This window comes from Trichosurus vulpecula, chromosome 3 (assembly GCF_011100635.1).
Source record: "Trichosurus vulpecula isolate mTriVul1 chromosome 3, mTriVul1.pri, whole genome shotgun sequence".
NCBI classification, from domain to species: domain Eukaryota; kingdom Metazoa; phylum Chordata; class Mammalia; order Diprotodontia; family Phalangeridae; genus Trichosurus; species Trichosurus vulpecula.
In genome coordinates, this window is record NC_050575.1 from 431,700,134 (window position 1) to 431,727,238 (window position 27,105).

Below are 27,105 nucleotides of genomic sequence, written 5' to 3' on the forward strand. Positions count from 1 at the left end.
TGCTTGGTAAAATAGTTTGAGATCTAGAATGGTTATTCTCTCTCTTTCTTTTCATTATTTGCCTTAATATTAAAGATTTTTTATTTTCCCAAATGAATTTTGTTATCATTTTATAAAGTTTCTAAAGTTCCCCCTAGGGAATTTGATTGGCATAGCATTAAAATTGTAAATTATCTTAGGAGGTATTTGCATCTTTATTATATTGGCACAGCCTAACCAGAAGCATTAAACATTCCTCCAGCTATTTAACTTCTTTGTTTTCCTAAGTACTTAGTAACTGAATCAATACAAGTCTTTTATATGTGTTGATAAATTGATCCCAGATATTTTATGCACTCTTTTTTTTAGTTATTTGGGATGGGGTTCCCTTTCTATTTTTGTCTGTTGAGCTTTGATATTATTACATAGAAATGCTGTCGATTTTTGTGTGAGGTAAATAAAATGTGAAGACTTCACAGGGAAGATATGTATAAATATCTATATCTATATCTTAAAAATCAAGGAATAGGGAAATAGGGAAGTGGAAAAATTTTGAGGCCATGAGAGTCTGATGCTCAGCCTCTGGGAAAGTTTACCCTGAAACTTTTTGTTCTTTCTTCTGGTTCTGGTTTAAAGATTTGCTCAGTAAGAATAGGGTCACTGTGACCTGCTTTCCTTTACTGTAAAAGCACTGTAGAAGAATGGAGAGGGTCTCCCCCTCCCCTTATCCTATTCTCCTTCTTTAGATTTATAGATGTCACCTCAGTTGTAATCATTAACTAAGGGAACGGGAATTGGAGTTTCTGTGCCTCGATTTCCCAGTTCTTTGTCTAGCTGTCTTGCTCAGATTGTAAGCCTACCTCCCAGCCAATGGTGAGAAGGGTCAGAGGTGGGTGGGAATTCTCTCATGTTAGGTATAATTATTGGTGCTTTGCCCTTTGTACTTGGCCTCCTTTGCTGGTTCCCCTCTGTGCTAGCAGAGGATGCCCTATTCTCAAGAATGGAATAAAATTTATTTCTGTTCCCACCCTGAGATGGCTCCTTATTATTTAATTGGTGAGGGTCTTTCATCCCACACAGTTTTGAAGCTTGATTTTTTTTTTATCGTTCAAGGACTATAAAACAACCCAAAACAAGTACCTAGAGAGAGATGGTTTAAAGTATTCCCCCTACTTCAGATGAGTCTTAATAAGCCTTAAAAGTACACAAGTTTAAATCCTGTCTTTTTTGTCTTCCCTTTTCACCTATGTTTTCTGGAATTTGTCTGGCTGACTTATTTACTAGGCCCCTGAACTTAATACCACAGGGAGAAGAGTCTTAAGAATTGGGTGGAGCAGGATCTAGGTGGTGCAGTGAATAGAGAACCAGCCCTAGAATTAGGAGGACCTGAGTTCAAATCCCGTTTCAGACACTTGACACTAGTTGTGTGACCCTGAGCAAGTCACTTAACCCCGATTGCCTCACCAAAAAAATGGATTTTTCTCAACTTTTACTCATATAAACTTCACTTCTATGTCTACCCCTTAAAAACTTAGAGTGGGGCATCCTAAAGAGGAGTCTTGTGGTTTGGAAGGAAACTACCCCATTATGCCATAAGTCCAAAACAAGTCACTTTCCCTTTAAGCAACTCTGCCTTCCACGGTGTCCCACAGGAGGGGAAAATTGTAGGGTTCCCATTGAGAGAGAACCTGCAAACACAGGGCAGAGACCCAAACTAACACAGTCAGACTGGGGTGCCAGAAGTAAAGGGAATGGTCTTATCTTGATTTGCAGAAGGCCTGAGACTGACACAAGCCCACTGGCCACCAGAAAATATGAGGTTAAGGGGCACCCAAAAATGTCAGGGTGCAAGGTTGTCTTGAAAGAATTTGCTCAGGCTGTCTCCAAATCAAGTAAAGGTGTTTACTGGGAATAACACAACACACCAAGCAGGCTCTTCCTTCCCTTAAGGGAGACAAAGCTTAAGGGGGAGTGGCAGCCCCCAAAGGGAGGCAGCCCCCATAGGGATAGGGGGCAGGTCCCCCCAAGAGAGATGCCCACCAAAGGGAATGTCCAAAAAAGGGAGATGCCCATTAAGGGCATGCCCACTAGCCAGGAGAGCCTAGGGATTCTTTCCCTATGCCACACATGAAATAAGTGCTCAGCAAAGACTTAGTGAATGAATGAATATTGCCTCTGGGAGGAAGCTAGAAAAAGTACTCTTCCTGTATACCATGGAATCTCCACTTTCTCCCCTGAAAAATACACACACACACACACACACACACACACACCACATAGTCCTCCTTGAAAAGGCAGTCTTCAAACAAAAATGATACAAGATAGAAAAGGTTGGGAAAAATAATGGTTTATTCTTATTTCCCGGTGTTTTGTACCAGGCAGCCCACAAGGAGATGTAAGTGGAAGACAATATCAACCAAAGGCAAAGGAGGGAGCTGAAGGGCAATTGCATAGGGATGAGAGATATCAGCCTGTAGGTAGGGAGGATGATAGAGAGAAGAGGTTTCTGAGAGGACACAGGGCCTGTAGCAGGTCCATCATAGGTCGAGGTTTGATCCCCAGGGGGCAGAATCCCAACTCCTTTCTCTGGCTTATAATCACTAGGGGTTGAACTTGCAGATGTAGAAGTTTTTGTTTGTACATGGTAGCTCTTTCCAGTTTTTGAACCCTACCGAGAAATTGTGATTCATCAGGCTGGGAAGCAGGTATAAACTGGAACTTGTGGCCCTACAACCTAGTAACCATGACCCCCAGCCCCAGGATTCAGAGCCTTCTCTAAACCCCAAAGCACTAATAAAGCTACAACCGATTGTAAGTTTGTGGTCATGAGAGGTAAGGAGGAGAGAGGAAAGAAGCAAAGATATCTCCCCTTAATGTGGGTGAAGCAGATTCTCTAGTCCCCAACCTGTTAGTTAGTAAATTTACAGGGTTAGAGCTAAAGGGATTCAATTGTGATCCAAGGAATTTTGATGTTCATGTTTCTCTCACTTTTGTCTCACCTGTTTCTGGTGTCAAGGTCACACAGTATCCAGGATTTCTATTGCTTGGGGCACTAGTAGCCCAGGCTTGGTAGGTGAACAGGGCATTGCTGGTCCATTTCCAACGTCGGTTCTGTGGGGGGAAGGCAGTGATTAGTGAGAACCCCTCCAAACTCACACATTAATGTTTGTTTCTCACTCTTCCCAAATTTCCTCACATTAGTTCTTCCATTAAATGTTTCCAGATAACATCTCCCTACCAATTTCTAACAATCCCATCATCTAGTCCATACAATCCTAGATACTAGTACTGGACACACTGTAATATGGAAGTCAGATCAGCCTTCTTGCTCTTGACCAGACTTTGAAGCAGTAGGGGGACAGTCCAAAGAGAATTTAGGCTTGATATAAAAAGACTTCCAGATAATTAGAAATGTCCATAATCAGAATGGAGATGATGGATTCCTTCTCCTTGGTGGTCTTCTAGAAAAGGCTCTTTGTACATTTGAGTTTCACATACCTGGTTTTCTATTTGGTGCAAAGGCTGGATTAGATGGCCTCAGAGGAGCCTTCAGATTCTGAAGTCTTTGATTTCCTCCTCTGCAGAATCTAATAAGAAGCTCATCTCCTCCAGGAAGCTTTCCCTAATTTCTCCCACAATGATCTGCCCCTGCTCTGGCCATGTACAGCTAAGACAATCCTGGTCAGCCAATGGAGTCTTAGACTAGCCTCTATCTAGTGTTACAGGTATGTATCTCTCAGACACAGTGAGAAAGAAGACATTAACCCTTCAAAAACACATTAAGATCTCATCATCTGGGATTAGATCCTGGGACTACAGTAACTGGGCTGGGGCAGGGGGCAAATCAAGTCCTCTCTTTTACATCGGCAGAGGCAGTATCACATTATTTTGTCCCATTCCCTTCCCTATAGCTTAGAATATAATAGAGATGATGAGGTGTTAATGTGTTTCCTAGGGAATTAACACCAAGTTCTTATTTTACCACTGGGAACATTTCTCTCTGATCTGCTATTTGTTTGGTTCTCTAAAGGAAAGATTAGGGGATTTTATGTCTTATTTCTGCCAAGATGGAGACTATGACCTTCAATTACATGAATAGCCATGAGGAGGAGGAACAGGAGTTTGAATGAGGTCTGGGGTAGATGTCTGAAAGAAGTTGAGCTTGAATAGACAAATTGATTCTGATTAGAGACACCTGGGTGGAGCCATGAAAATGAAATACCTCTAGAAATGGGTCTGCCTCTTCTGTGGCCCCCTCATTTTCTCTCAGTTCCCTCTTCATAGAGCTCCGAGGTAGAAGGGGATGATATGGTCTGAGCAGCACCCCCACCCAAACCTTCCTCTTATAACCTGGACAGGCAGAGGGACTAGAGGAGTCTGTGGGACAAACCTTGTTTGGGTCATAGAGGCCAATCCAGATGGGGGTCCTGCTGCCCCCACTCTCAGCCACCAGGGAGGCCACAAAGGAAGCTTCAGTTTCATTCATCAGGGAGACCAGATGGCCTGAGGTCTGGCTCTGGCAGTCCACCTGTAGAGGAAGAGAGAAGAGGGCTTTCCTTGTACAGGATAGAGAATAGGATACAAGACAGAGATCACACCTTCAGGGAACTGAGGAGAATGAAGGCCATGGAGCAGAGAAAGTAGAGAAACAAGAATCTGGGACCATCCTGGAGACAGAGGAAGGGCTAGTCATCCACAACTAAGCCTCAAGGGGCATTGCGATTAAAAAAAACAACATCCCCATTCCTACCTGGAGATTCCTCCTCCCAACCAACCTCTGCAGCTTCCCAGATCTGTGCCATACTGAACAAGCCATAGCAATAGGAGTCAAATATTTTGGACCCTTCAGGACAGGACTGACGAAAAGAGGGAGCAGCATCAGCAGCTGCAGGGGCAGCCTCACCTGAAAGAAGGATGGGAAGGGACTAGGTGGCAAGGCACCTGCGGCTACTCTGGTCTTGAATTCCTGAATGTCCCTCTCCTCTCTTCTTTGCTCCTCCTCCCTATTCCCAACATCATAACCTCTTCACTTTTCCCTTTGGGTCTGCTCCCCCTCTTCCTCTCCACATACACATTGGGCTGTCCCCAAGCACAACTGGGAAGTCAGGCAGGAGAGACAAGAAGCACTCAGGCCTATGAGCAGCAGGCAGACCAAGAGCATCCCTGAGAAGCTGGGGGCCATCACTGGGGGCAGCATTGCCTGAAGGGACAGAAAGCCCAGACACTATGGTACACAGCACCTCAGTCTGGAGGAGAGCCCAGAGATGGGATCAGGAAAGGGGGGAAGGGCAAAAGACACTTTGGGCTCCCCTCCCTCTCCCTTCAGACCTGGTGATGGTTCTCATGACATCTCCTCCTTCTCCCCTTCCCTAGTTCTATGGGAGACTGTAGTCTCTGGGAGCAGCAGGGAAGCTGATAGATGGCAGGTGTGGGGCTCAGGGGCCCCTCCACCAGTCTAGGATGGCCATCTGCCAACCATTCTCCCAAAGGCAGCCCCCTCCCTGAGCTTCATGCTCCTCCTCTACTTAGAGAGAGGCACAGTGTCTGGGATCCCAGGTGACCCTTTTTCCTCAAGTCCTCCACTTACCTGTCTGGCAGGGCTGTGGGATGGTGTGTCTGAGCAGGCAGTGACTGGACCTTTACAGGTTGAGTTTCAAAGAGAGGTGACATGGACAGGAATGAAAAGTAGCTGATAAGGAGCTGAAAAATGTGGAAGGAGGGGGGAAATAGTAATATGAGGTCAGAGTACATGTGCTGATGAGATGTAGGGTGATTCCTGGCATCTGTCTGGTCTTTTCCAAGCAGCAGAGAGATACTGGCAATGGCTTCTTCCTAAGACACAGGGACAACGTTTTCTCTGGGAGGGGTACAAAGTGAATCTCTTTTCTGGAGGATTCCTGGTGCCCACTCCTATAATGCTGGGAACAGATCCAAGGGCAAATCACCTTTCAGCAAGACCTTGGTTGGGGTTGAAGGGGAAGTGTTATAGACACCTAGAATCTTATTGGAGCACAGCTCTGGAGGCTAGGAGAACCAAACTGATGGAATGAAGGTCCAAAGATTAATTGACCCCATATCCTCTCTGTATATTCATTCCTGGAATCACTTAGCCCAGGAGGAAAAAGGCAGAGGGCTGGAAAGCCCCTCACTCTCCTCCATTGATCAGAGATAAATTTTGATTTAATTTAAATTTTTTCTTAAATATTTCATATTTTTGATAATGTTTTTCATTGCCTCCATTTCCAAATATGTCTCTCCCCTTAACCATCTTTTTAAAGAAAATTTTAAAAAGAAAAATTAAATTCAGAAAGATTAACCAAAATATCATTGTCAGCATATTTGACATTCAACACCCATAGACCACCCCCCTCCCAACCCTACAAAAACAAAAGGTGTTGCAGTTTCTTGTCTTTTCCTTGGAGAATAAGCCTTTTTAATATAATGACATAGTTCGGTGTTTGGTTTTTATTATTGCTGTGTTTTTTATTTGCAAAGTTGACATCATTTTTATAAATTGTGTCCCTGGTTCTGAGTATTTCTCTCCGTATCAGTTCAAATGAGTCTTCCAATGCTTCTCTGACCTCTTCATCATTTCTTGGAGCACAGGAATCTTCCAGAATTAAACTAAACCTACTCCCCTGTGAATGTGTATTTACTTTGCTTCTAATTTTTTGCCTAACACAGAATGTGTTACTCTGAATATTTTGGTCAGAGTTGTGAATTTAGGTTTAGGATTAGGGTTAGAGTGCACATTTAGGGTTGGGGTTAGAGCACAAATTTGTGGGGCCTTTCTTTGATCATTGCCGTCTTTGGAATACACACCTCACAATACAATCACTTATTAAAGTTTAGTTGCTTTTTAGTATAATTTGAAGAGCAAATTTTCCAGAATCTGTGATTAAGGGACACGTAACAGAGTATGCAGGAAAACATGTTTGGGCACCAGCTAAACCAATCCCAATCAAAAAGGGAAGGCTTGGATGTGAAGTGAAGGGTGTAAGCTTAGACCTTCTGATGGTGTTTAGACAAACCCCCAAGCCATGCCAACCCTTGCCAATAATGGTTTTTCTGTCTTCATAACATATGCCCCACTTCTAGGTGGTGCGATTGGTAGAGTATGAAAACTGAGGTCAACCAGACCTATGTCTGAATCTTGCTGCAGATACTTACTATTTGGGTTACCCTGGGAAAGTCACTCAAACTCTCAGTTTTCTCCTCTGTAAAATAATGATAATGAGGATACTGCTACTAATAGCAATAACTAAAATGAAATTTAAATAGCTAATGATCAGATGCCTTGGTGAGGCTGGAACTTTAGTCTTTCAAATGTTTGAAATCATTCTGTGATTCTTCATTGTTTAACCTTCTCTTTTCAGTGTGAGAGAATAAAACTGCCTCATGCATACCTGATTCCTGATTGTACTTGGAGTTTTACTCTTATTGGAATGTGGGCTGAGTCAGTCCAAGTCACCCCCCTTGTTTCCAGTCTGGCTTGTCTTCCAGAGTCTTCACAGCCAGTCTGTAGGAAAAAGCAGCATGTACTTTCATCTCATTCCTTTATTCCTTGTAGCACCTGCTAGCTCCCATCTAACTGCATGCACTTTCACCCCATTTCCTTATCTTTAGTCTCACTTCCTTTTGATGCAGCAACAAGAGAGGAGGTGTGAAACTAGCTCATTCCTTTTTAGAAATGTGAACCTACTGGGATTGTTTTCCCCTTATTGTGGAATTTGATTATTTAAAAAAATCATGTATTAAAATAGCAAGTAGGTTTGAATTTCGTTGCCTGGCTGCATTCAACCCACTTTTGCTTTGGGTGTCACAATAAACTTTAAATTTTCTCTTCCTGGTTTGGCTCCATTATTGAAAGCAAGGCTTGAAAGATTTTCTTTTAACATTTCCTCTACCTCCCAGGTAAGTCCCTTTAAGCTAGAATTTTTTAAAGTGTAATTATTCCCTAGAAATCTGAGGTAGGTTTAGAACTTGATGCATGGGAGTTAGTTCCCCTACTGAGATGACAGGTAACACCCAATCAACAATAGTAGGTCAAGGATAGGAGTGAAGGAAGGAAATGGACATTTATTAAGTGTCTACTAAGTGTCAGATGCCGAGATTCAAATGGAGTGGTCAGAGCATCCCATTATCTCAAGTTCCACTTAGAGCCACTTTAGGAGACAAAGAGATTCAAGTAGGTTAGTCAATGAAATACCAAAAGTAACAGGGGTTGCTCTGCCCCTCTGCCCCTCTGCCCTGGGCTGAACAATGGAATAATGTCATGCCTAGATATTCATGAAACTCTGAACTACTGTCCCTGGTTACCTCATCTCCTTGCCCACAGCAGGTTTTACTCTATAATAATCCCTAGCCCCTCCTGGCTAGTGAGCATCCCCTTAATGCGCTTCTCCCTTTATTGGACATTCCCTTTGCTGGGCATCACTCTTGGGGGGAGCTATCCCCTATCCCTATGGGGGCTGCCTCCCTTTGGGGGTTGCCACTCCCCCTTAAGTTTTGTCTCCCTTAAGGAAAGGAAGAACCTGCTTGGTGTGTTGTGTTATTCCCAATAAACACGTTTACTCCTTTTGGAGACAGCCCGAGTAAATTCTTTCAAGACAACCTTTTATCATGACATTTTTGGGTGCCCCTAAACTTCATAATTTTTGGTGCCCAGTGGGCTTGTCTCAGCTTCAGGCCCTCTGTAAATCAAGATAAGACCATTCCCTTTACTGCTGGCACCCCAGTCCAACTAGGAGTAGTTTGGGGTCTCTGCACTGTGTTTGCAGGTTCTCTCTAAGTGGGAACCTTATGTTTTTCCCCTCCTGTGGCACACTGTGGAAGGCAGAGCTGCTTAAAGGGAATGTGACTTGTTTTGGACTTATGGCACAATGGGGCAGTTTCCTTCCAAACCACAAGACTCCTCTTTAGGATGCCCCACTCTAAGTTTTTAAGGGGTAGACATAGAAGTGAAGCTGATATGAGTAAAAGTTGAAAAAAATCCTTTTTTTGGTGAGGCAATCAGGGTTGTGACTTGCTCAGGGTCACACAACTAGTAAGTGTCAAGTGTCTGAGGCTATATTTGAACTCAGGTCCTCCTGACTCTAGGGCTGGTCTTTCTGGAACCTTTTACCATATCTCCCTTCAGAGCTATATGGGATTCTTGTGCACCAGGAAATGGCACATGTTAGGAAAGGCGGGGAGGGAAGATAGAAAAGAGTTAGAAGACATTCTTTACTGTTAGTGTTTTTTAGGAGGCAGGGGACATCAGTTTGCTTCGAATTTCCTTCTGAACAGTACTCAATAGTATTGTGTAAACTGTTCTATTTGTCATACATATAACAATGGGCACCCAGAAGGGATAAAACATGAATTCTATTCAGTTGTGTCAATTAAAAAAGTTCAAAAGACATAGTTTCTGGTAATTTAATAATTTTATTAATAAAGCCAGAGGTTTATTAATAAAAGGATGGTCATTTGACCATCTCTCTTAGACCAAAGACCACTCATGGTGGTGGGCTCAATTGTTTATATGCCCTTGGAAGGGGTGGTGCTCCTGAGGGATGCCTAATCAGCCTGGACTGGCTCCCACAATGGGAGGTGGGCTATGTTGGGGTACCTGACTTAAGTCACTCAAATCTTGGTCAAAGAGACATCAATTTGCATATCACCTGTTTCCTGGATCTGTCTGAGCAAACACAATGAGCAGGAAATGTAAACTTAGAATTTCATTTACTGTCTATTTAAATCTTGGCCTGGGGAAAGCTGTAAGAGATTTCACACATTGGTTGCTTTCTCCTTGAGGAAGTAGAAAAGGGGGAAAACCTTGGTCCTAATACAACAATTACTTATTAAGTATGAGAGAAATATTCATTTCTTACACAATCCTGGCAACTTTTTGCGTGTATATAGATTAATTTCATTCAAATGCCAAAAGCAAGTTCTTTGGAATATGTAGTCGGAGTTGTATGCTGATATTCAAGATGCATTTAAATTTTTCCTTGTAAGAAATCAGATATGACAGTTACTTAAAGACTTTAAAAGAATTTGTCCTTAGATTTGTTGTCCATAGTGACAGAAGCACTCATCTTACAGGATAATTGGAAAGGAAATTTACAAAGCTCTGCAGATTTTTACTGTCTACATAACATATTCTGCAAATGCAGTAGAAATATGGAATGAAATTCTTAAGGATAATATATATAGTTAAAGTTTGTTCTGAGTATGGATTTAAATGCCAAGATGCCATGCCTTTAGCCATCAAGAGCATGAGATCAGCTGCCAAATAATCAAGTACTTATTAAGTACCAACTATGTGCCAGGCACTATGTTTGGTGCTAGGGTACAAGTAGAAAGGGTAGAACAATACCTACTTACAATCTAAAGGGAGAGATAACAGGGACCACCTTTCTAAAGCCAAGTGTGGCTAATTCATATCAAGTGATATTCATAGGAGGAAAAGGAAGCACATTAGTGAGAGCTCATCAGTTGTAGCACCAGAAAGAGCTATCCCCTCTGTTGATAACTGACGATTTACTCTGGACCCTGAGAAGGGATGCAGTAGCACTCCTCTGGTGACCTGAATTGCCAGTGTGAGTAGGTATTGGGTGAATAGGGTTAGCAAAGCGTGTGCTACTCTAAGCAGCAAGGGAATAAGTGGCAAGTCAATTACCCAATGGTGAACAGGATTTGCAGAACCAAAGTACAGATCATTTGCCACAGCACCCCTCCTCTGCTTTCTAGAATAAAAGGTTTTTATTCAGCTCTTGGGGATGTGGCTGATTGCCTCCTGGCTGGGCCTCCATGAGCTGGTCAAGATTATTTTCTTATTTGATCAGTCAGAAAACTGATGACTTTGTCGAAAGACTGACACTCTGTCCAGAACAAAGAGATCACACCCTTTTGTGAGGGAATATAACCGTGCTTTTACATATATATGTCACATCAGTTTTCTGAAGACTTGGACATTGTTAAATGTTGAATCTGTCATCCTGATTTGGGCTAGTGAGGAGAAAGTATTCTAGTGATACCTGCCACTTAGATCATTGCAGAATCATGTACTTTTGCTGACTCCAATAACTCTCCAATAGGGAGTCAAGGTAGCACAGCAAGAATAAGTAAAGCTCAGCTCCTCCAATGTCAGAAAACACTGATGCTGTTTTATAAACAAGACAGAATTGAACTGATTCTCATAAAACTGCGGCCATTTGAATCTTGGTGATTTATATTTTCTTTACTTCATCCTGGAATTGTTAAAGCTATATGACATTAAGACTACTGTTTTAATACAATCAATTATAACTTTGATTTGCTCTCCCTAATTTACATACACTCTATTCCTTAGCAATAGCCTTCATGTAAAACCCAAGAGTATGAGGTAATTTCTAGAACTTTCCATGAAGATTTCCCACAAGACTCAGATTTCTGTGTCAAAGAGGAGAGACACTAGATTGATAGAATTCTTTATTGCTCAACCATCCTCCTAACAGGTGTTTGATGTGTGAAAGAAAAATACTGGCATCTCTGATTCAGAGATAACTGAAATTTCACCATATCTTGGCCTTAAAGTTTGCAAGATCTCTAAATCTGTTAATAGCTAATGATCAAACAAGGTCACCTATGTGCAAATAAAGTATGAGATGACAGAAGACACTAATATTTTAGATACATGATAAGATAGGATTCTGTTTATTCCCACATTGCTAGAATCTTTGTTATTTCCTTCTCTTTATCACTTGCTAGAAATCTTTAATATTGTAAGACACTGTTTGGTTCTAACTGTTACTTCTTGACAAACATACAGGTTTCTCAGGAGACACATAAGATGATCTGCTACTCTCATCTCTTTGAAGACTTGCCACATTTTACTGTGAGCCATATAGTCAAGGACATTAGTGTAGTCAAAGAAGCAGAAATGGATATTTTACTGGAAACCCCTCTTTTTTTCCCATAAACTAGAGAATGCTGGCAATTTGGCCTCTAGTTCTTCTGCCACCTCTAAAACCCCTTTGCACTTCTGGTAATTCTCAATATTGCTGAATATCTGCCAGCTTGAAGAATCTTAAGCATAACCTTCCTGCTATGTGAGATGAATGCAATTGGATTGCTACCTTGTTATGGCAGAGGGCCTTGGGTAGCTCAATGAAACTATAATCTATGTCATGCAGTGTTACCCAAGATGGGTATGTCATAGTGAAGAGTTCTGACAAAAGGTCATCCACTGGAGAAAAAAATACAAATTATTCCAGTGTCTTTGCCAAGAAAACCCATAGACAGTATTAAAAATGTTTTATAGAGAGCAGAAAACCCAAGGCTGAGTGATGACAGATACCAAGTAGCAAGGAACTAGAAGGAAGGATGAAGAAGTAGAGAATAGATAATTTCATCATGTCCCACAGATCAGAAGGCAGGTAAATACAGGAAAACCAAAAACTGGTACAGGCAGATCCCTGAGCCAAACAAGGCCTCTATTGTTCATATTTCATTTGAGGTAGCATTTTCTTCCCTTGCCATTGGTTCATTGATGATGTGCAACCACCCCAAGGTCCCTTTGTCTGCATAGAGCCCAAAAGTTAGTTCTTGATATTCTCCTTTCCCATGATCCTTCAGTCCCTCTATCTAGATAGGAAAACTACATTTTCCTTCAGCTCCTTCATTCCAGGGACAATACAATTTTGGGACCTGGTAGTTCCCAAGCCCTGTCCTATTTATGTCTCCTCAGACCAGATTCAGTGCTCCCACATTAAACCTTCACTTGCTCTTTCTCTCTTAAGTAAATGAGCCAGTGAAGTCTCAGACCAATCATGCTGCTAGTCCCTCAATTCCACCTCTCCATCCCTTTGATAGATTTCTACCTTTAGATTTGGGGAACACAATGAAGTATCAATTTATGGCATCCTATATAACCCTGGTCCAGAATCCCAAACTCTAGATTACTATGGGTTGAATTCAAAAGCAAGTCTAAAGAGTCAGGAGTGAAAGGAAGACATGGCTAGCCTGGACAGTTTTCTTAAAATGGAGGCTCTTAGGAAGAACCAGCCAATCAGAGAAAGCTACCAGAGGGGGAGAATGCACTCCCACAATGAGAAGGACAGATTCAGAATGAACTTCTATTATGAGCCAGCCACAATGGTAAATTCAGCTTTCAGAGCTAGAAAACTGTTGGCGGTATGGTGGATAAAGTCCATGCGCCTAGCAACAAGGCTATACAAGCCCATCCAGGGGTTTGTAATGAAACTCAGCTCCACAATCTACTTCACTCCCACCTTTCTACTTGTGCTACAGAGATGGAAATAGAAGAAATTTGCTCAGGTTGCACCTTGACAACTCTCTGTGCTCACCCAGAAAATGGAGGAACAGAAGGAAAGGGGGTCAGGATATGTTTGTGTGGCTGTGTGGCATTCTAATAAGCCTAAGGGAAAGAGTATAGCCTCTAACTGGGGCCAGTTTTCTATCCCTTCCCACTCCCCCAGAATTCACTTGGAGCAGAGAATGAGGCTGGTGAATTGCTGGGGAGTACGATGAGTTGCTTTAAAATCCCAATTTTAGCCATTATCAAAGTAGAAGAAGTCAAAAAATGAACAATAGGGGAAAATAAGAAAAAAATACTGAAATTTCCAAAGCTCTCAGAAGGATAAAATGCAATGAAAGTATAAGCTGATAAAACAATATGGTGTCCAGATCAGGTAAAAGAGTTCAGGCATCTCTGGAAAAAATATTGTAAGACAAAGGAAAATGAATAAGCACTGACAAAGCTGAGGAACCTATGGATTCCCAAGAGAGCATGAAACCATAGCAGGATGTTCTTGAATGGTTTAAATAGGAAATAAGAATTATGAAAGCAGAATTTATAGCATGCATTGCAGAAATAGTTGACAGAATGGAAAAACCTGCGTCCATGGTGGCAAATCTCACCAAAGAAACAAAAAAAGAGGATAACTTACTAATAATACAAGTACACGGAAGTGAGGAACAGTCTGGAACTGAAGCACAAAACAATAACATTAAAAAGAAAGCGTTATGTCCATATGAGCAAAACAATGACCTCAAAGACAGGATGCATGGAGACAGAAGGGTTATAAAGCTCCCAGAATAACATGAAGAGTAAAAAAAAATATTGAACTCTATAATGCAAGAAGTAATACAAGAAAACTGCCCAGAACTTCCAAAAAAAAAAAAAAAGAAAACCAAGTACCAAAGCGAAATAATCCACAGATCTCCTCCAGAAACATGTGCATGGGTTTGTGAGTGTGTGTGTGTGTGATACTTAATTTTTAACAATTCCACTGACAAATAACAAATCCTGTGAGAGACTAGGAAAAAACCTTCAAATATAAAGGAAAGGAAACTCAAATAGCACAAGAATATTATGCACCCACTAGAAATTGCTGGAGGTAGGGGAATATATTCTGAAGAGCAAAAAAGCTCAAGATGCAGCTTAAAGTGACCTACCCTGCCAATTTGAGCTTAATTATTATTTTTATTAGTTATTGGTGTTTGTCTTTGTTCTTGAAGAGGACCATGACATAAGGGAGTTGATGCTCTGACATACAAGTGAATTGGATTTAAGTGAGGGAGGCCTGTGAAAAGTCACTAGCCTCACTTTCTCCTCCAGAGCCATCTGGATCCAGTGGCCAGATATAGATCAGGACAACTGAAGATGGCTCAGGATGCAGTGGGGGACCTCGGCCTTTTCAACCTAACAAGACAGGTCTCAGTTTGACTCAGGCAATGCCCATTCCGTGATTAAGGTTTAATAAGAAATGAGGCAGATAATAGCATTTTTACCTAGTCAAAAAAATTGAACTTGGGGCAGCTAGGTGGCACAGTGAGAGCAGTGGCCCTGGAGTCAGGAGGACCTGAGTTCAAATCCTGTGGCCTCAGACACTTGACACACTAGCTGTGTGACCTTGGGCAAGTCACTTAACCCCAATTTCTCTGCCTTTTCCCCTATTTGTCAACACTCTTTGTCTTTACGAACCTATTCCATTAAGGAAAATCCTCTTCTTGTATCATGGTTAAACATACGTGGGGGTCATAAAAGTGAGGTAACACAGGCTTGCTGGGTCTGCTAAAATAGCATATATAAGTTTTCTCATTCCTTTGTTCAGAGAGCCAGAGCTTATGCTCTGACTCCTTGTATGTACAAGTAAGCTAGCTTAGCTATGCTTTAAGGGAAAATGATAAACAACATGGATTTTTCTATCACCTAGCTTGTTTGCCTCCTTCAACCAAACTTTCAGGTTTAACAGTTATGGTGCCATGAACTTCGGATGGAAATGATGGAAACGGGACAATGCAGCCCAACCTTGCCAGTGCTTCAGGTGCCACAGGATTAATTTTTCCTGGAATTTTGGCCTTGACAAGGTGGGGGTAAGTTGTCTCCATTCCCAGCTTCCAAAAAGGACTCCCACAAAATTGGTTGAAGTCTGAAAGTTCCCTTTAAGCTAGCTCTGGGGGCAGGGATCAAATCTGTGGTAAAACACAGATCTGTAGTCAAACACACAAAGATCCCCTGGAAACACTGATTGATCTAGAAAATTAGCTATGGATCAGTCAAAAACTATAATTAGAAGTCCAACCATTCCTCCACTCCCGCCACCCTATTCCTCACCCCCTCCCTCCCTTCCTTTCCTTGGAGGCCTGGATCTGGGGGAGAAAACCTGCACTTTGCCATTACCTCCTCTGCCTCCCAGTCTCTAACCAGAGAGGGGTAACTCTGTTCTGCTACCGTTGCCTCCTCTCTCTCCTCCCTCCCCTCCCCTTCTCCCTTCCCTTAAGGGCTCTGTTTTTGCCTTCTGCCCTATTCCTGCTTCCTTCCCTTAAAGGCTCTGATTACAGAGAGGATAAATGCATTTTATCCTTACTCCTAGCCTTCCCTTAACTGCCCTAGCCCCGCACCATCTCGCCTTTACCCCTTTCCTAAGGGATAGGATATGGACAGTCAGAAAAATCAGGAACGCTAAGGCTTCCCCAAAGACCATAGGGGTGCTAATAGCCAACTCATGAAAGCTTCTAATTCCCTGTTGTTTAAACTCTGAGCTCAGTCTGTATTTGTTCTGTATTTGTTTTGTTAATTGTCTGTGTGAGAGCGTGTGCTCTATGTCTAATACCACGTAAAATCTGAAACGCAGGTAGCCAGAGAACTGTAAGGCTGCAGTTAGGAAAACAGAGACTCTTTTTTTTTTGTAATGTCTGGGCTGGACAACTTGGACTTGCAGAAAAAAATAGAGCTGAAACATTTTAGCAGATTCTGGGATTGATTATTCATTAAAAGTTTGGAAACTGGTTAGTAGGATTTTGGGAGAGAACTCCTGAGATTGTAAAATCACTCCAGCACACTCTTGCTGAAACACCTCCTCCCAATGCTGATCACTTATCATTCCCCACTCCCTCCCCAGAGTTAAGAGGGAATCTTTTCCCTTAGATTTAAGTGCAAAAAGGTTTTTAAGGAGTGAGAAAAAGGTGAAGTTTACTTGAGTTACAATCACTGAGATCTTTCACCATTGTTGTCTTGTCTCTGACCGAGCCAGGGCTGCAGTAAAAGTTAGAGCAGCTAAAACAAACTCCTTTCCTCCCAGATTGGATTAGAAGAGAATGCAGAAGAACTGTAGGGAAAACTTAAATCACCCTTCCCCACCTGGCAAAAGGAGGAGAAGGACAGAAATTCACAGACTGACAGTATCATGACAGTCCTGTGCCCCCTGGCTACCTTTGTAGCCCATCCTTTTTGGCAAAGCTTGGAAATGTCACCCGGGTCCTATGCATTCTGCCCACTCTGTCTCTAGCAGCTGCAAAACTGCTCTAGGCTCAGTAACTTCTGCAGTTGTGGGGGAAGGGCGAGGTAGATGGATTTGGACTTTCTGCCTCCCAGAATTGTCACCACTGGGATACTAGCTTCTGCTCTAGTTACCTTCACACTTCTTTGTTCCAATTGCAAAACTGTACTGTTTCCTGATTTGTTAAGGGAAAATAATAATGATGGTTGTTATGGGATCAAAACATAATGATTGTAAAATGCTTAAACATAAAGTCTGGTATATGTTAGACACAACATTATTATTATCTCTCTCTGATTTAATGTAATTGTTAATTTGAAGTGGTTTTTAAATACCAAAAGTAATAAGCTGAATAATTTCTATATGTGGTAATCTGGAAATACAATTGATGTCATCTGAAAATTGTTTCTGTATTTCTAAAATTCTCTTAGATTGTGAAATTTGAGAAGAAATTGTGTGGTAAGAAATGATATTATAGCAATTTTAAGCTGATTTTGATATATGTGAATTGGGTTTTTAAAAGGGATGTAATGAAATTTGGAGCTATTATATTTGGTTATAACAAGAAATAATTAATAATACTGATATTTAACCATGAGAACAGACTTTTTGTGTGAAAAAGTTTTCTATTATGAGAATATATCTGGTGATTTAAAGTTATAGCTTCAAATGATGAGATGAAAGATTCTCTGTGCAGGGAGATTTAGAAATGCATTCACCTAAATTGATAAATGGGTTGTTTCAAGTTTTAAAATGCATAATTATGTTTAGGGCATTGTTACATTTCCAAATTGTGTAATTTGGCAAACAGATGTATCAGCAATATTGAAGAAAACAATGTGATTTTATAAATAATAATCTTTTCTTTACAGTGCTAAGAGTATTGGGCCTTAGAAATTAAAATGTTACCATTAGTGATTATGAATCCAGATTTGATTTGCTTATCCAACTCAGTTATGATCACTTGATTGGTAATTAATTAATAGATTCTGTTTCAAGTTTTAATTACATGATAACTGCTTGTGGTGTAATTTCTAAACTTGTTATATTACGCAACTTGGTTAACATTGCATTGTCTATGCTGTTAGAAAAACAATTCCTCTTATAATCTAGATGTTATTAGATTAAGAACTATGCCTAATTAAGAAATTGAGGTTGTTAACTGAAACAAGGACTTTTTAAACCATCTAGTCATGAATTCTTATCAATCTTGTGTAAAGTTTTCTGTGTAGAGGAATTCCTATGGAAAAAGTTTCTAAAGTCCTGGTAAACTTTGTTATTGTGATAAAGACTAATTAATTGTGTAAACTTATAAGAAACTAAGTGTCCTGCACATTACAACACCTTTTTGACTAAGGAACTTTGTAGTATCTAGGAATTCTGCATAATATTTGATAATGAGGACATTTGGCACCAACTTAGTTAACAAATTCCAGCGTTTAAGGTTTAATTTGCTGTAAGGAAAAAGGAGATGTCTATCATTTTAAAACCTTGTAAATAATTTTCTTCAGGAAAGTTTAGTGAGTATTCCTTGTAACATCAGGATAAATTTTAAACAATTTTTAAGGAAGGGAAATAATTCTAGAAATGTTTTGGAAAGTATTTTTGTGATTTTAAGCAAGTGTTAGAGCTTATCAATGTATATAAGATTTAATTCCTAAAGTGTCCCTTTCCTCCAGAATGAGTAAACAGGGGACATAAATCCATCAACCTGTGAGGTTGGTCATTAATCTCTATGCTTTGCTTAAGCTAGAATAGATTCCAGTACAGACAGTTGTGTCAGTAAAAATCACTAATTTATGAGCTATTTTGTCTTATGGTTGAAACGTAAAGGAAGACTGAATAATGGGTTTGAAAAATTTAGAAAGGTAAATAAAGGTTTGATTGGAAATATGAAAGGCAGATAAGAAGGTTTGGGGACAAATGGGAGTTAGCTAAGCCTCTCCTGTCCTGAGAGAATACTAGTTTCAGATGGTTTAAGTAAGTTGAAAAATAATGTGAGAAAGTATTTTAAAAGACAGAAAAGTTATGTAGCTTGATTTGATAATTATTAGCTCATTGAATTTGGGACAGTCCTATCTGAAGCATTTTTATTTGCTGTTTAACATTTTATGGGACTACAATTTAATATTGTTTTAAGCTCTGATTACAGGGATAGGTCACATGAAGCCAGTAGTAGAATGGCAGGCATTACAGGCTGAGAACTTTAAAGGTGGATGTCTGTGCCTGGGAAAAAGTTTTGAAGACAACCTTGGACATGGCCTAGGTAGGATCTTCCTGACTCTATTTCCCAATTCTGCTATTTCCTTTCTGAAAAGGAAAATCCCCACCTGATTACTCCTAAGCCCTGCTTTCAGCACCTAGTGACTATGTGATTGATTAACATATATGACCCATGCCTGGAATCAAACAGAGCTAAGGAAGTTCTTTCCTTCTGTTAAGATATATGACATTGTCCCTCTTTTCTTTCACAGCAAAGTTATATTATCAAAAAGTTTTGTAAGCACAATGCTAAATCTATTAGGTAATAGCTGGATATTGGAATACCTGTGAGTTATTATGATAGGATGCAGGAATGAATAGCTTACAATTTTAACCTATGTTCATGACCAAATAAAGATTAAAAGAATATAGAGATAACATCCTGCAAAAGGAGGAAATGATTAGACAAAGTAATAAGGCAAAGATGTAATATGATAGATGTCGAATAAAAAAGAAAGAGGATAGCAAATTTTGAGAAAAATCCATAGGATCAGATTGATTCCCCTAAGAAATATACTGATGTGTATGATTGGCTCCAAAATTTATCAATCATGGAAATTCAAACTAATATAAGTGTTTAGGTAATAAGATCTTAAATTTTGTTTTTTGCACAAGAAAATTGTATAAGATAGTAGTACAAGTGAAATGATATCTTTTTTATTAAGGTGTCTGTCTGATAATTTTAAAAGGAAGATGAGTTCAATTTATGGTTGGACCTTCATATTTTAAAGGATTCTTATACCAGGTACAAAATTTAGGTAAGTATACAAACAGCAGATGATATATAAACTGAAATACTCTGAAGTTTCAAAAAAAGGAGAGCCAAATTTAAGTGATTGTACTAAGTTATATTAAGTAAGAATTGTCTGAGAATTTCTAGATCTGAACCAGAGAAGCAGAACTCTCTTTTACTATCTAAGGACCAGATAACTACAATCAGGCATCTGGAAAAAAAAGTGCTGTTTTAAATGGACATTGGGAATATGTAACCTGGATTTAAAGTTACTTTGCATACAAATTGTGCTGTTAATTGCTGGAATTAAATTAGAAACATTTTAAGCTTTGTTAAGAGTGGCTTGTGGGTTATTTGGTAAATGCCATCAAAGAGACATGGCCTGACTAAAGTTTATGATGTTACATGTACTGTGTTACTGGGATACAAGGAATTTAATGTTAGTCAACATTGTTAATAATGACTGCATTACTTTGTATGGTTCATGTTTGAGTTTTCTTGGTTATCTAATATGTAAATGTAAAACATGTGACATGCAAATTTCCCCCTCTCTATACCAGTCTATTGTGGACCATCTAAGTGGTTTGGTCTGTACCTGACTCAATGTAATTGTGCAGTTTTGTGAATTATGAGAAGAACTTTATTGTACTTGTTTAAACTCAGCCATGTGTGACTGGGATATTGAACCATTCATTTCACTGTTTGAACTTAGCCCTGCATGGCTGGGACCTATGTTGTGCTGTTTTTCTCTCAATTATCAAATCATATGTGTTCTGGGAGCTCCTGTTAGGTCTGACCACTTCTACAGCTGCCAACATGTGCATATAGACTCCTTGATCCTTCTGTCACATCTGAGGACTGCTCCTGCTCCCAAGTGGACATCTGAGCCCATAGGACACTTTGCCCTCCAGTTTCAAAAGAGCCTGAAGGAGACAGCATAAGACGCAGGCAGCCCCTCCCAAAAGTCTGGACCAGAACCTGAACAAAGAACTGCTCTTTCCCTTTCTGAGTCCCTTGCATTCCCAAGACTGTTTACCTATGTCTTTGGTGTCTTTAGCCATTATTCTCCCTACCCTGATCCCCCTTGCAACTTGCTCCCTCTGCTTGTGTACAATTAGTTTACAATTACTGCCCATCTCTGGGGATGTCCAACCACAGAAAGGGAAAAAAAAACCTGAATCCACCTAGATAAGGATTTTTAGAACTTCACCCCTGAGGAAGATAGAGGTTGTTTTGTACCTTAATTGGTCTTCAGGCGAAACTTTCAGTTTGCCTTTGACCAAAAGGAGGAAATGTGGAACATTTTATACCATTTTATATCATTTTTAATTTCAACCAGACCCGGAGGCTGAATTAATGAGTAACTGGAAGAAGATCCAGGACCTGGGCTTCTTTGTTCTCTAAAAGTTTGCTCAGGAAATACCCTTACCTCTGTCAACAAAGCCAGAGCAGACTGACCTAAGGATATTCTTTCCCCTGTTAGCCATTAAGAAGACCACCTCACTTAATATTCTACGGGTATATACTTTAACTGACCTTTGTCAACACTCTTGTCTTTACAAACCTATTCCATTAAGGAAAATCCTCTTTTTGTATCATGGTTAAACATACATGGGGGTCGTAAATGTGAGGTAACACAGGCTTAATGGGTCTGCTAAAATAACATATATACGTTTTCTCACTCCTTTGTTCAGAGAGCTTATGCTCTGACTCCTTGTATGTACAAGTAAGCTAGCTTTAAGGCAAAATAATAAACAACATGGATTTTTCTATCACCTAGCTTGTTTGCCTCCTTCAACCAAACTTTGAGGTTTAACACTAGGCATGACATTATTCCATTGTTCAGCCCAGGGCAGAGGGGCAGAGGGGCAGAGCAGCCCCTGTTGGTTTTGGTATTTCATTGACCACCTTACTTCAATCTCTTTGTCTCCTAAAATGGCTCTAAGTGGAACTTGAGGTAATGGGATGCTTTGACCACTCCATTTGAATCTCAGCATCTGACACTTAGTAGGCACTTAATAAAAGTATTTTATTTGCACCTTATCCCCCCTGCTTCTAAATGTGCTCAAGAAGAACGACACCAATCCCTTGTCCATATGAAAGTGTTTCATTTACTTTATTTATTATTTACTTCATTTATTTAGGATTTTGATGAATAGATGATTGTATTAGTTGGAATTCCAGCAAGGAGGATGGTATATAGAAGAATTTAAGGGAATAATAAGTGTGAGTAGTTTTGACCATGAGGAATAGTTGTGCATGTGTTTGAAGAGATCTTCTCTACTCATTTACCTCCCCTTACAGAGCCAGCGTTGGAAATGGAGCAACACCTACCAAGCTTGGGCTCCGAGTGCCCCAAGCAACAGCAATCCTGGATATTGTGTGACCCTGACACCAGATACAGGCAAAAGCAAAAGAGGGAGAATCACCCAATTCCAATTCTCCTTGTTTCACACCTAAGTTGTATCTAATCAACCCACATTATCTATATTTGCTAACTACTATGCTTTTGATGAGGTAAGCCCCTGTTTACCTGTATTGTGGAAGAGATTCTTGTTTCTTTCTGTTCTTCTTGTGACCACAAGCCTATAATAACTGGTCATACTTTCTTAGTGGTTTGGGGGATGAATTACAAGGCTGGGGACCAGGGTTACTAGAGTGGCAGCCAGAAGTTCCAATCTTCTGGTCAACCCGATAGATCACATCTCTCCCCAGGATTCTGAAAATGGAAGGATCAGTCTCGTGGGAACAATAACTTCTACATCTGCAAGTTCAATGCCTAGAGGTTACAAGCCAGAGAAAAGAGTTGAGATTCTGCCACCATGGAGTCAAGTCCTGTGTGACTGGCTATTGGCTCTCTGCCCACTCAGAAACATCTCTCCACCCTCTTTAGAAGCTGGTATCTCCTATCCCTTTGTTTGCTCCCTCCTTTCCCTTTGCTTAACATCTCCCTCCTCTACTTATATATCCTTATGGGCTACCAGGTGCAAAACGTAGGACAATCAGAATAAACTATAGTTTCTCCCAATCTCCTGTTTCTTGTATCTTCTTTGTTTGAAGACTGGCTTTTCAATTAGGGCCATGGTGTGTGCTGGAGGGTGGTGGTATGCCTGGGGTGGTGTTTCTTCTCATAGGCAATATTCATTCATCCACTAGGTCTTTAACCGAGAACCTACTTTGCATCCAACCTCCCCTTCCAACCACAGAGAAGACCTTCCCAGTCTCAATGTTTTGGAAATTGATCTTGTAAACCAAAGTTTACATTTACCCCATTCAATTTCATATAATTTGATGGCACCAATATTCTACCCCAACAAATCTTTCTGGATCCTGATTCTTCCTTCTAGGGTATTAGAGCTGTCTTGCAGTACTGTATCATCTGGAGATACACTAGCTATGGCTTTATTCAGTCCTTGATAAAAAAAAACAATTTTGAAAATCAGCAGAGACAAGTCCTTTCTCTGATATATACTGACCATGTGACCCTACTTAAGTTATTTAACCTTTCAGTACCCCAGCCAATTTTCTAATACTCTAAGTCACAGAGCAGTTACCTGTTGGCCTTGTTACAGGTGGTTCCTCACTGGAAGTTCTATACTAGGATTGATGACAGTTCTGTACACTCTTGAATTCCTCTCCCCATAAATTACCTCAAGGTAAAATAGTAGATCAGCAGAATGTCAGCATTGAGGAAAGGGTGGGTTTTTTAGGAGGAAGCTAGACATGACTCTTGCTAAACACCTTTGGCTCTTTTTCATACTGGTGTACCCTGGAAGAGGGATGTTGCCTTGGTGTTCTCACTTATTCCTGACACCTAGGGTGTATGCCAACCCAAATCTACCTTGGGCCTAGGTATACCATCATCCCACATGGTAAAGGTAAAGAATAGAAACAGAAGCTGGGTGTCCTATGACTTGAGGGTGGCAAGAAAATCTGTAGCCACCTGGGCACAGGAAAGCTCTGCCTCATTTGGCCCACTCCAAGATGTGAAAGATAGGAGTTGGTGAAGGGGATGAGAGGGAGAGCTAAGAATTAGCAGCCAAGCTCCATTTATTTTTTTAGAAGGTGAAGAAAGACAGATTTAATTTTTTTTTAACATTTTAACTTATTATTTATTTGTTCTGAACATTCTTTTCTGTTAAAGTTTTGAGTTCCAAATTTTCTTCCTCCCTCCCACCCCCTCACCCATCCACTAAGGCAAGTAATATGATATAAATTATACATATGAAATCATACAAAATAATTTTATATCAATCATATTTCAAAAAAAAGCAAGAAAAATAAGGAAACAGAGAAAATTATACTTTAATTCATACTCAGAGTTCATGAGTTCTTTCTCTGGAGGTGGATAGCAGTTTCTAATCATAAGTCCTTTGGAATTCCCTTGTATCATTATGTTAATCAGAGTAGCCAAGTCTTTCATAGTTGATCATCATTACAACATTGCTGTTACTGTGCGTAATGATCTCATGGTTCTTCACATTTCACTTTGCATCAATTCATTTAAGTCAATTCATTTTTTTTCCTGAAACCACTCTCCTCATCATTTCTTATAGAACAACAGTACTCCATCACAATCATATGCTACAACCTATTCAGCCATTGTCCAATTGATGAGCATCCCCTTGATCTCCAATTCTTTGCCACCACATAAAGAGCTGCTATAAATATTTTTGTACAAATAGGTCTTTTTCTTTGATCTCTTTGGGATACAGACTTAGTAGTACTATTGCTGGGTTAAAGAGCATGCACAATTCTATACCATTTTGGGTCTAATTCCAAATTGTTCTCCAGAATGGTTGGGCCAGTTTAGTACTCCAACAGCCATTCATTAGTATACCTATTTTTCCCACATTCCCTCTAACATCTATCATTTCTGATAGATAGGAGATGGTGGTCCATATATATTTAAGAAATAAGATGCTTATCAGAGAAACTTGTCCTTAATTTTTTTTATATTACTTCATTGTCTTTGGTATCTTTTAGCAAAATGTAGTTTTCCTGATTGTCTCTTTTAATTAGGTCCATTTTGACTTTTGCTTTGTCTGAGATCACGATTACTACCCTTGCATTTTTTTTTACTTCACCAGTAACATATCAGACAGCATGAGTATGAGTCAATTATGTTGGAATGATCTCCCCAAAAAATGAAGGGGCGAGAAAGATGAATGCAATGGAAGAAGGGGAAGCAAGAGGTAGAATGGGGTAAATTATCACACGTGAAAAAGGCATGCAAGGAAGAGCTTTTACAGTGGAGGGGAAAATGGGAGAAGGTGGTGGGAAAAGCTTGAAGCTCACTCCCATCAGAATTGGTTTCACTTTATTGAATCCCTTATGATTACTCTTTCATGTTTACATTTCTTTGCTTTTTTTGAACCTTCTGTTTCAATGTTAAATTTTCTATTCAGCTTGGGTCTTTTCATCAGGAATACTTGAAAACCCTCTATTCTTTTTCTTTAGTATTTTTTTTATCCCAGTTAAATTTAAAACAATTTTTAACATTCATTTTTAAAACTTTGTTCTAAATTCTCTCCCTTCCTCCCTCTCCAACCCCACACCATTGAGAAGGCAAGCAATTGGATATTGGTTATACATGCATAGTCATGTGAAACACTTCCATGATAGTCATATCGTGAAAGAAAACATAGACGAAAAAACTCAAGAAAAATAAAGTTAAAAAAAGCATGCTTCAATCTACTTTCAAATACCACCAGTTCTTTCTCTGGGGATGAATAGCATTTTTCATTGTAAGTTATTTAGAGTTGTCTTGGATCATTGTATTGCTGAGAAGAGCTTAGTTATTCACAGCTGATCATCACACAGTATTGCTGTTACTTTGTATACAGTACAATTCACATTGCATGAGTTCATATAGGTCTTTCCAAGTTTATCTAAGAGCATCTTGTTCATCATTTCTTATAGTACAAGAGTATTCCATCACAATCACATACCACAATTTGTTCAACCATTCCCCCAATTGACAGGCATCCCCTCAATTTCTAATTTTTTGCCCCCAGAAAAGAGCTGCTATAAATATTTTTGTACATATAGGTCCTTGGGCTTTTTGGTTTTTTTTAATCTCTTTTGGGATACAGACCTAGTAGTGACATTGCTAACTCAAAGAATATGCATGAATCAGTTCACAACTCCACAAACAATGCATTAATGTCTCATTTTTCCCACATCCCTCCAACATTTGTCAATTACCTTTGCTGTCTTATTAGCCAATCTAATAGGTATGAAGTAGTACATCAGAATTGTTTTTATTTGCATTTCTCCTGTCAACAGTGACTTGAGTATTTTTTCATATGGCTATAGAGAGCTTTGATCACTTCATCTGAAAACTGTTTTTTTTTTAATCTCTTTTGGGATACAGACCTAGTAGTGACATTGCTAACTCAAAGAGTATGCATGAATCAGTTCACAACTCCACAAACAATACATTAATGTCTCATTTTTCCCACATCCCTCCAACATTTGTCAATTACCTTTGCTGTCTTATTAGCCAATCTAATAGGTATGAAGTAGTACATCAGAATTGTTTTTATTTGCATTTCTCCTGTCAACAGCGACTTGAGTATTTTTTCATATGGCTATAGAGAGCTTTGATCACTTCATCTGAAAACTGATCATATCTTTTGATCATTTATCACTTGGGGAATGGTTCTCATTTTTATAAATTTCACCCAGTTCTCTATAAGTTTGAGGAATGAGGCACTTATCAGAGAACTTGCTTCAAAAATTTTTTCGTAGTTACCACTATTTTCATAGTTACTATTTCATAGTCACTAGTATTATAGCATAGCTAAATATATTTCCCTCCCTCCTATTCCTCCCCCATTTATTCTAGTCTCTCTCCCTTTTCACTCTCTCCCCAAAAGTGTTTTGTTTCTGACTACCCCCTCCCCCAATCTGTGCTCCCTTCTATCAACCCCCCTTTCTGTTATCTCCTTCTCCCTCCTATTCTCCTGTAGGGTAAGATAAATTTCTATACCCAATTGAGTGTGTATATTATTCCCTTTGAGCCAATTCTGACAAGAGTGAGGTTCACACACTCCCCCTCCCCTCCCCCACTTCTCCTCCACTGTAAAAGCTTTTTTTCACCTCTTTTATGTGAGAGAACTTACCCCATCCTACCTCTTCCTTTCTCTTTCTTCCAGTACATTCCTCTTTCACCTTTTAATTTTGTTTTTTAGATACCATCCCTTCATATTCAACTCAATGTGTGCCCTCTATCTATATATGCTCCTTCTAACTACCTTAATAATGAGAAAGGTTTTATGAACTAGAAATATCATCTTCCCATGAAAGAATATAAACAGCTTAACTTTAATAAGTCCCTTATGGTTTCTTTTCCCTGTT

At 39.8% G+C, this 27,105-nt stretch overlaps 1 protein-coding gene across 1 annotated transcript; it reads right to left on the reverse strand.

Annotated features, from left to right (window-relative positions):
- Positions 1-2,579: 2,579 nt before the first annotated feature.
- Positions 2,580-5,161, reverse strand: LOC118842829 (lithostathine-1-alpha-like). The gene is made up of 5 exons (XM_036750140.1): positions 5,098-5,161; positions 4,755-4,882; positions 4,370-4,507; positions 2,979-3,090; positions 2,580-2,647 (listed from the first exon to the last, which is right to left on the reverse strand). The coding sequence occupies exons 1-5, from the start codon at positions 5,159-5,161 to the stop codon at positions 2,580-2,582; spliced, it is 510 nt and encodes a 169-aa protein (XP_036606035.1).
- Between the last annotated feature and the right edge of the window lie 21,944 nt (positions 5,162-27,105).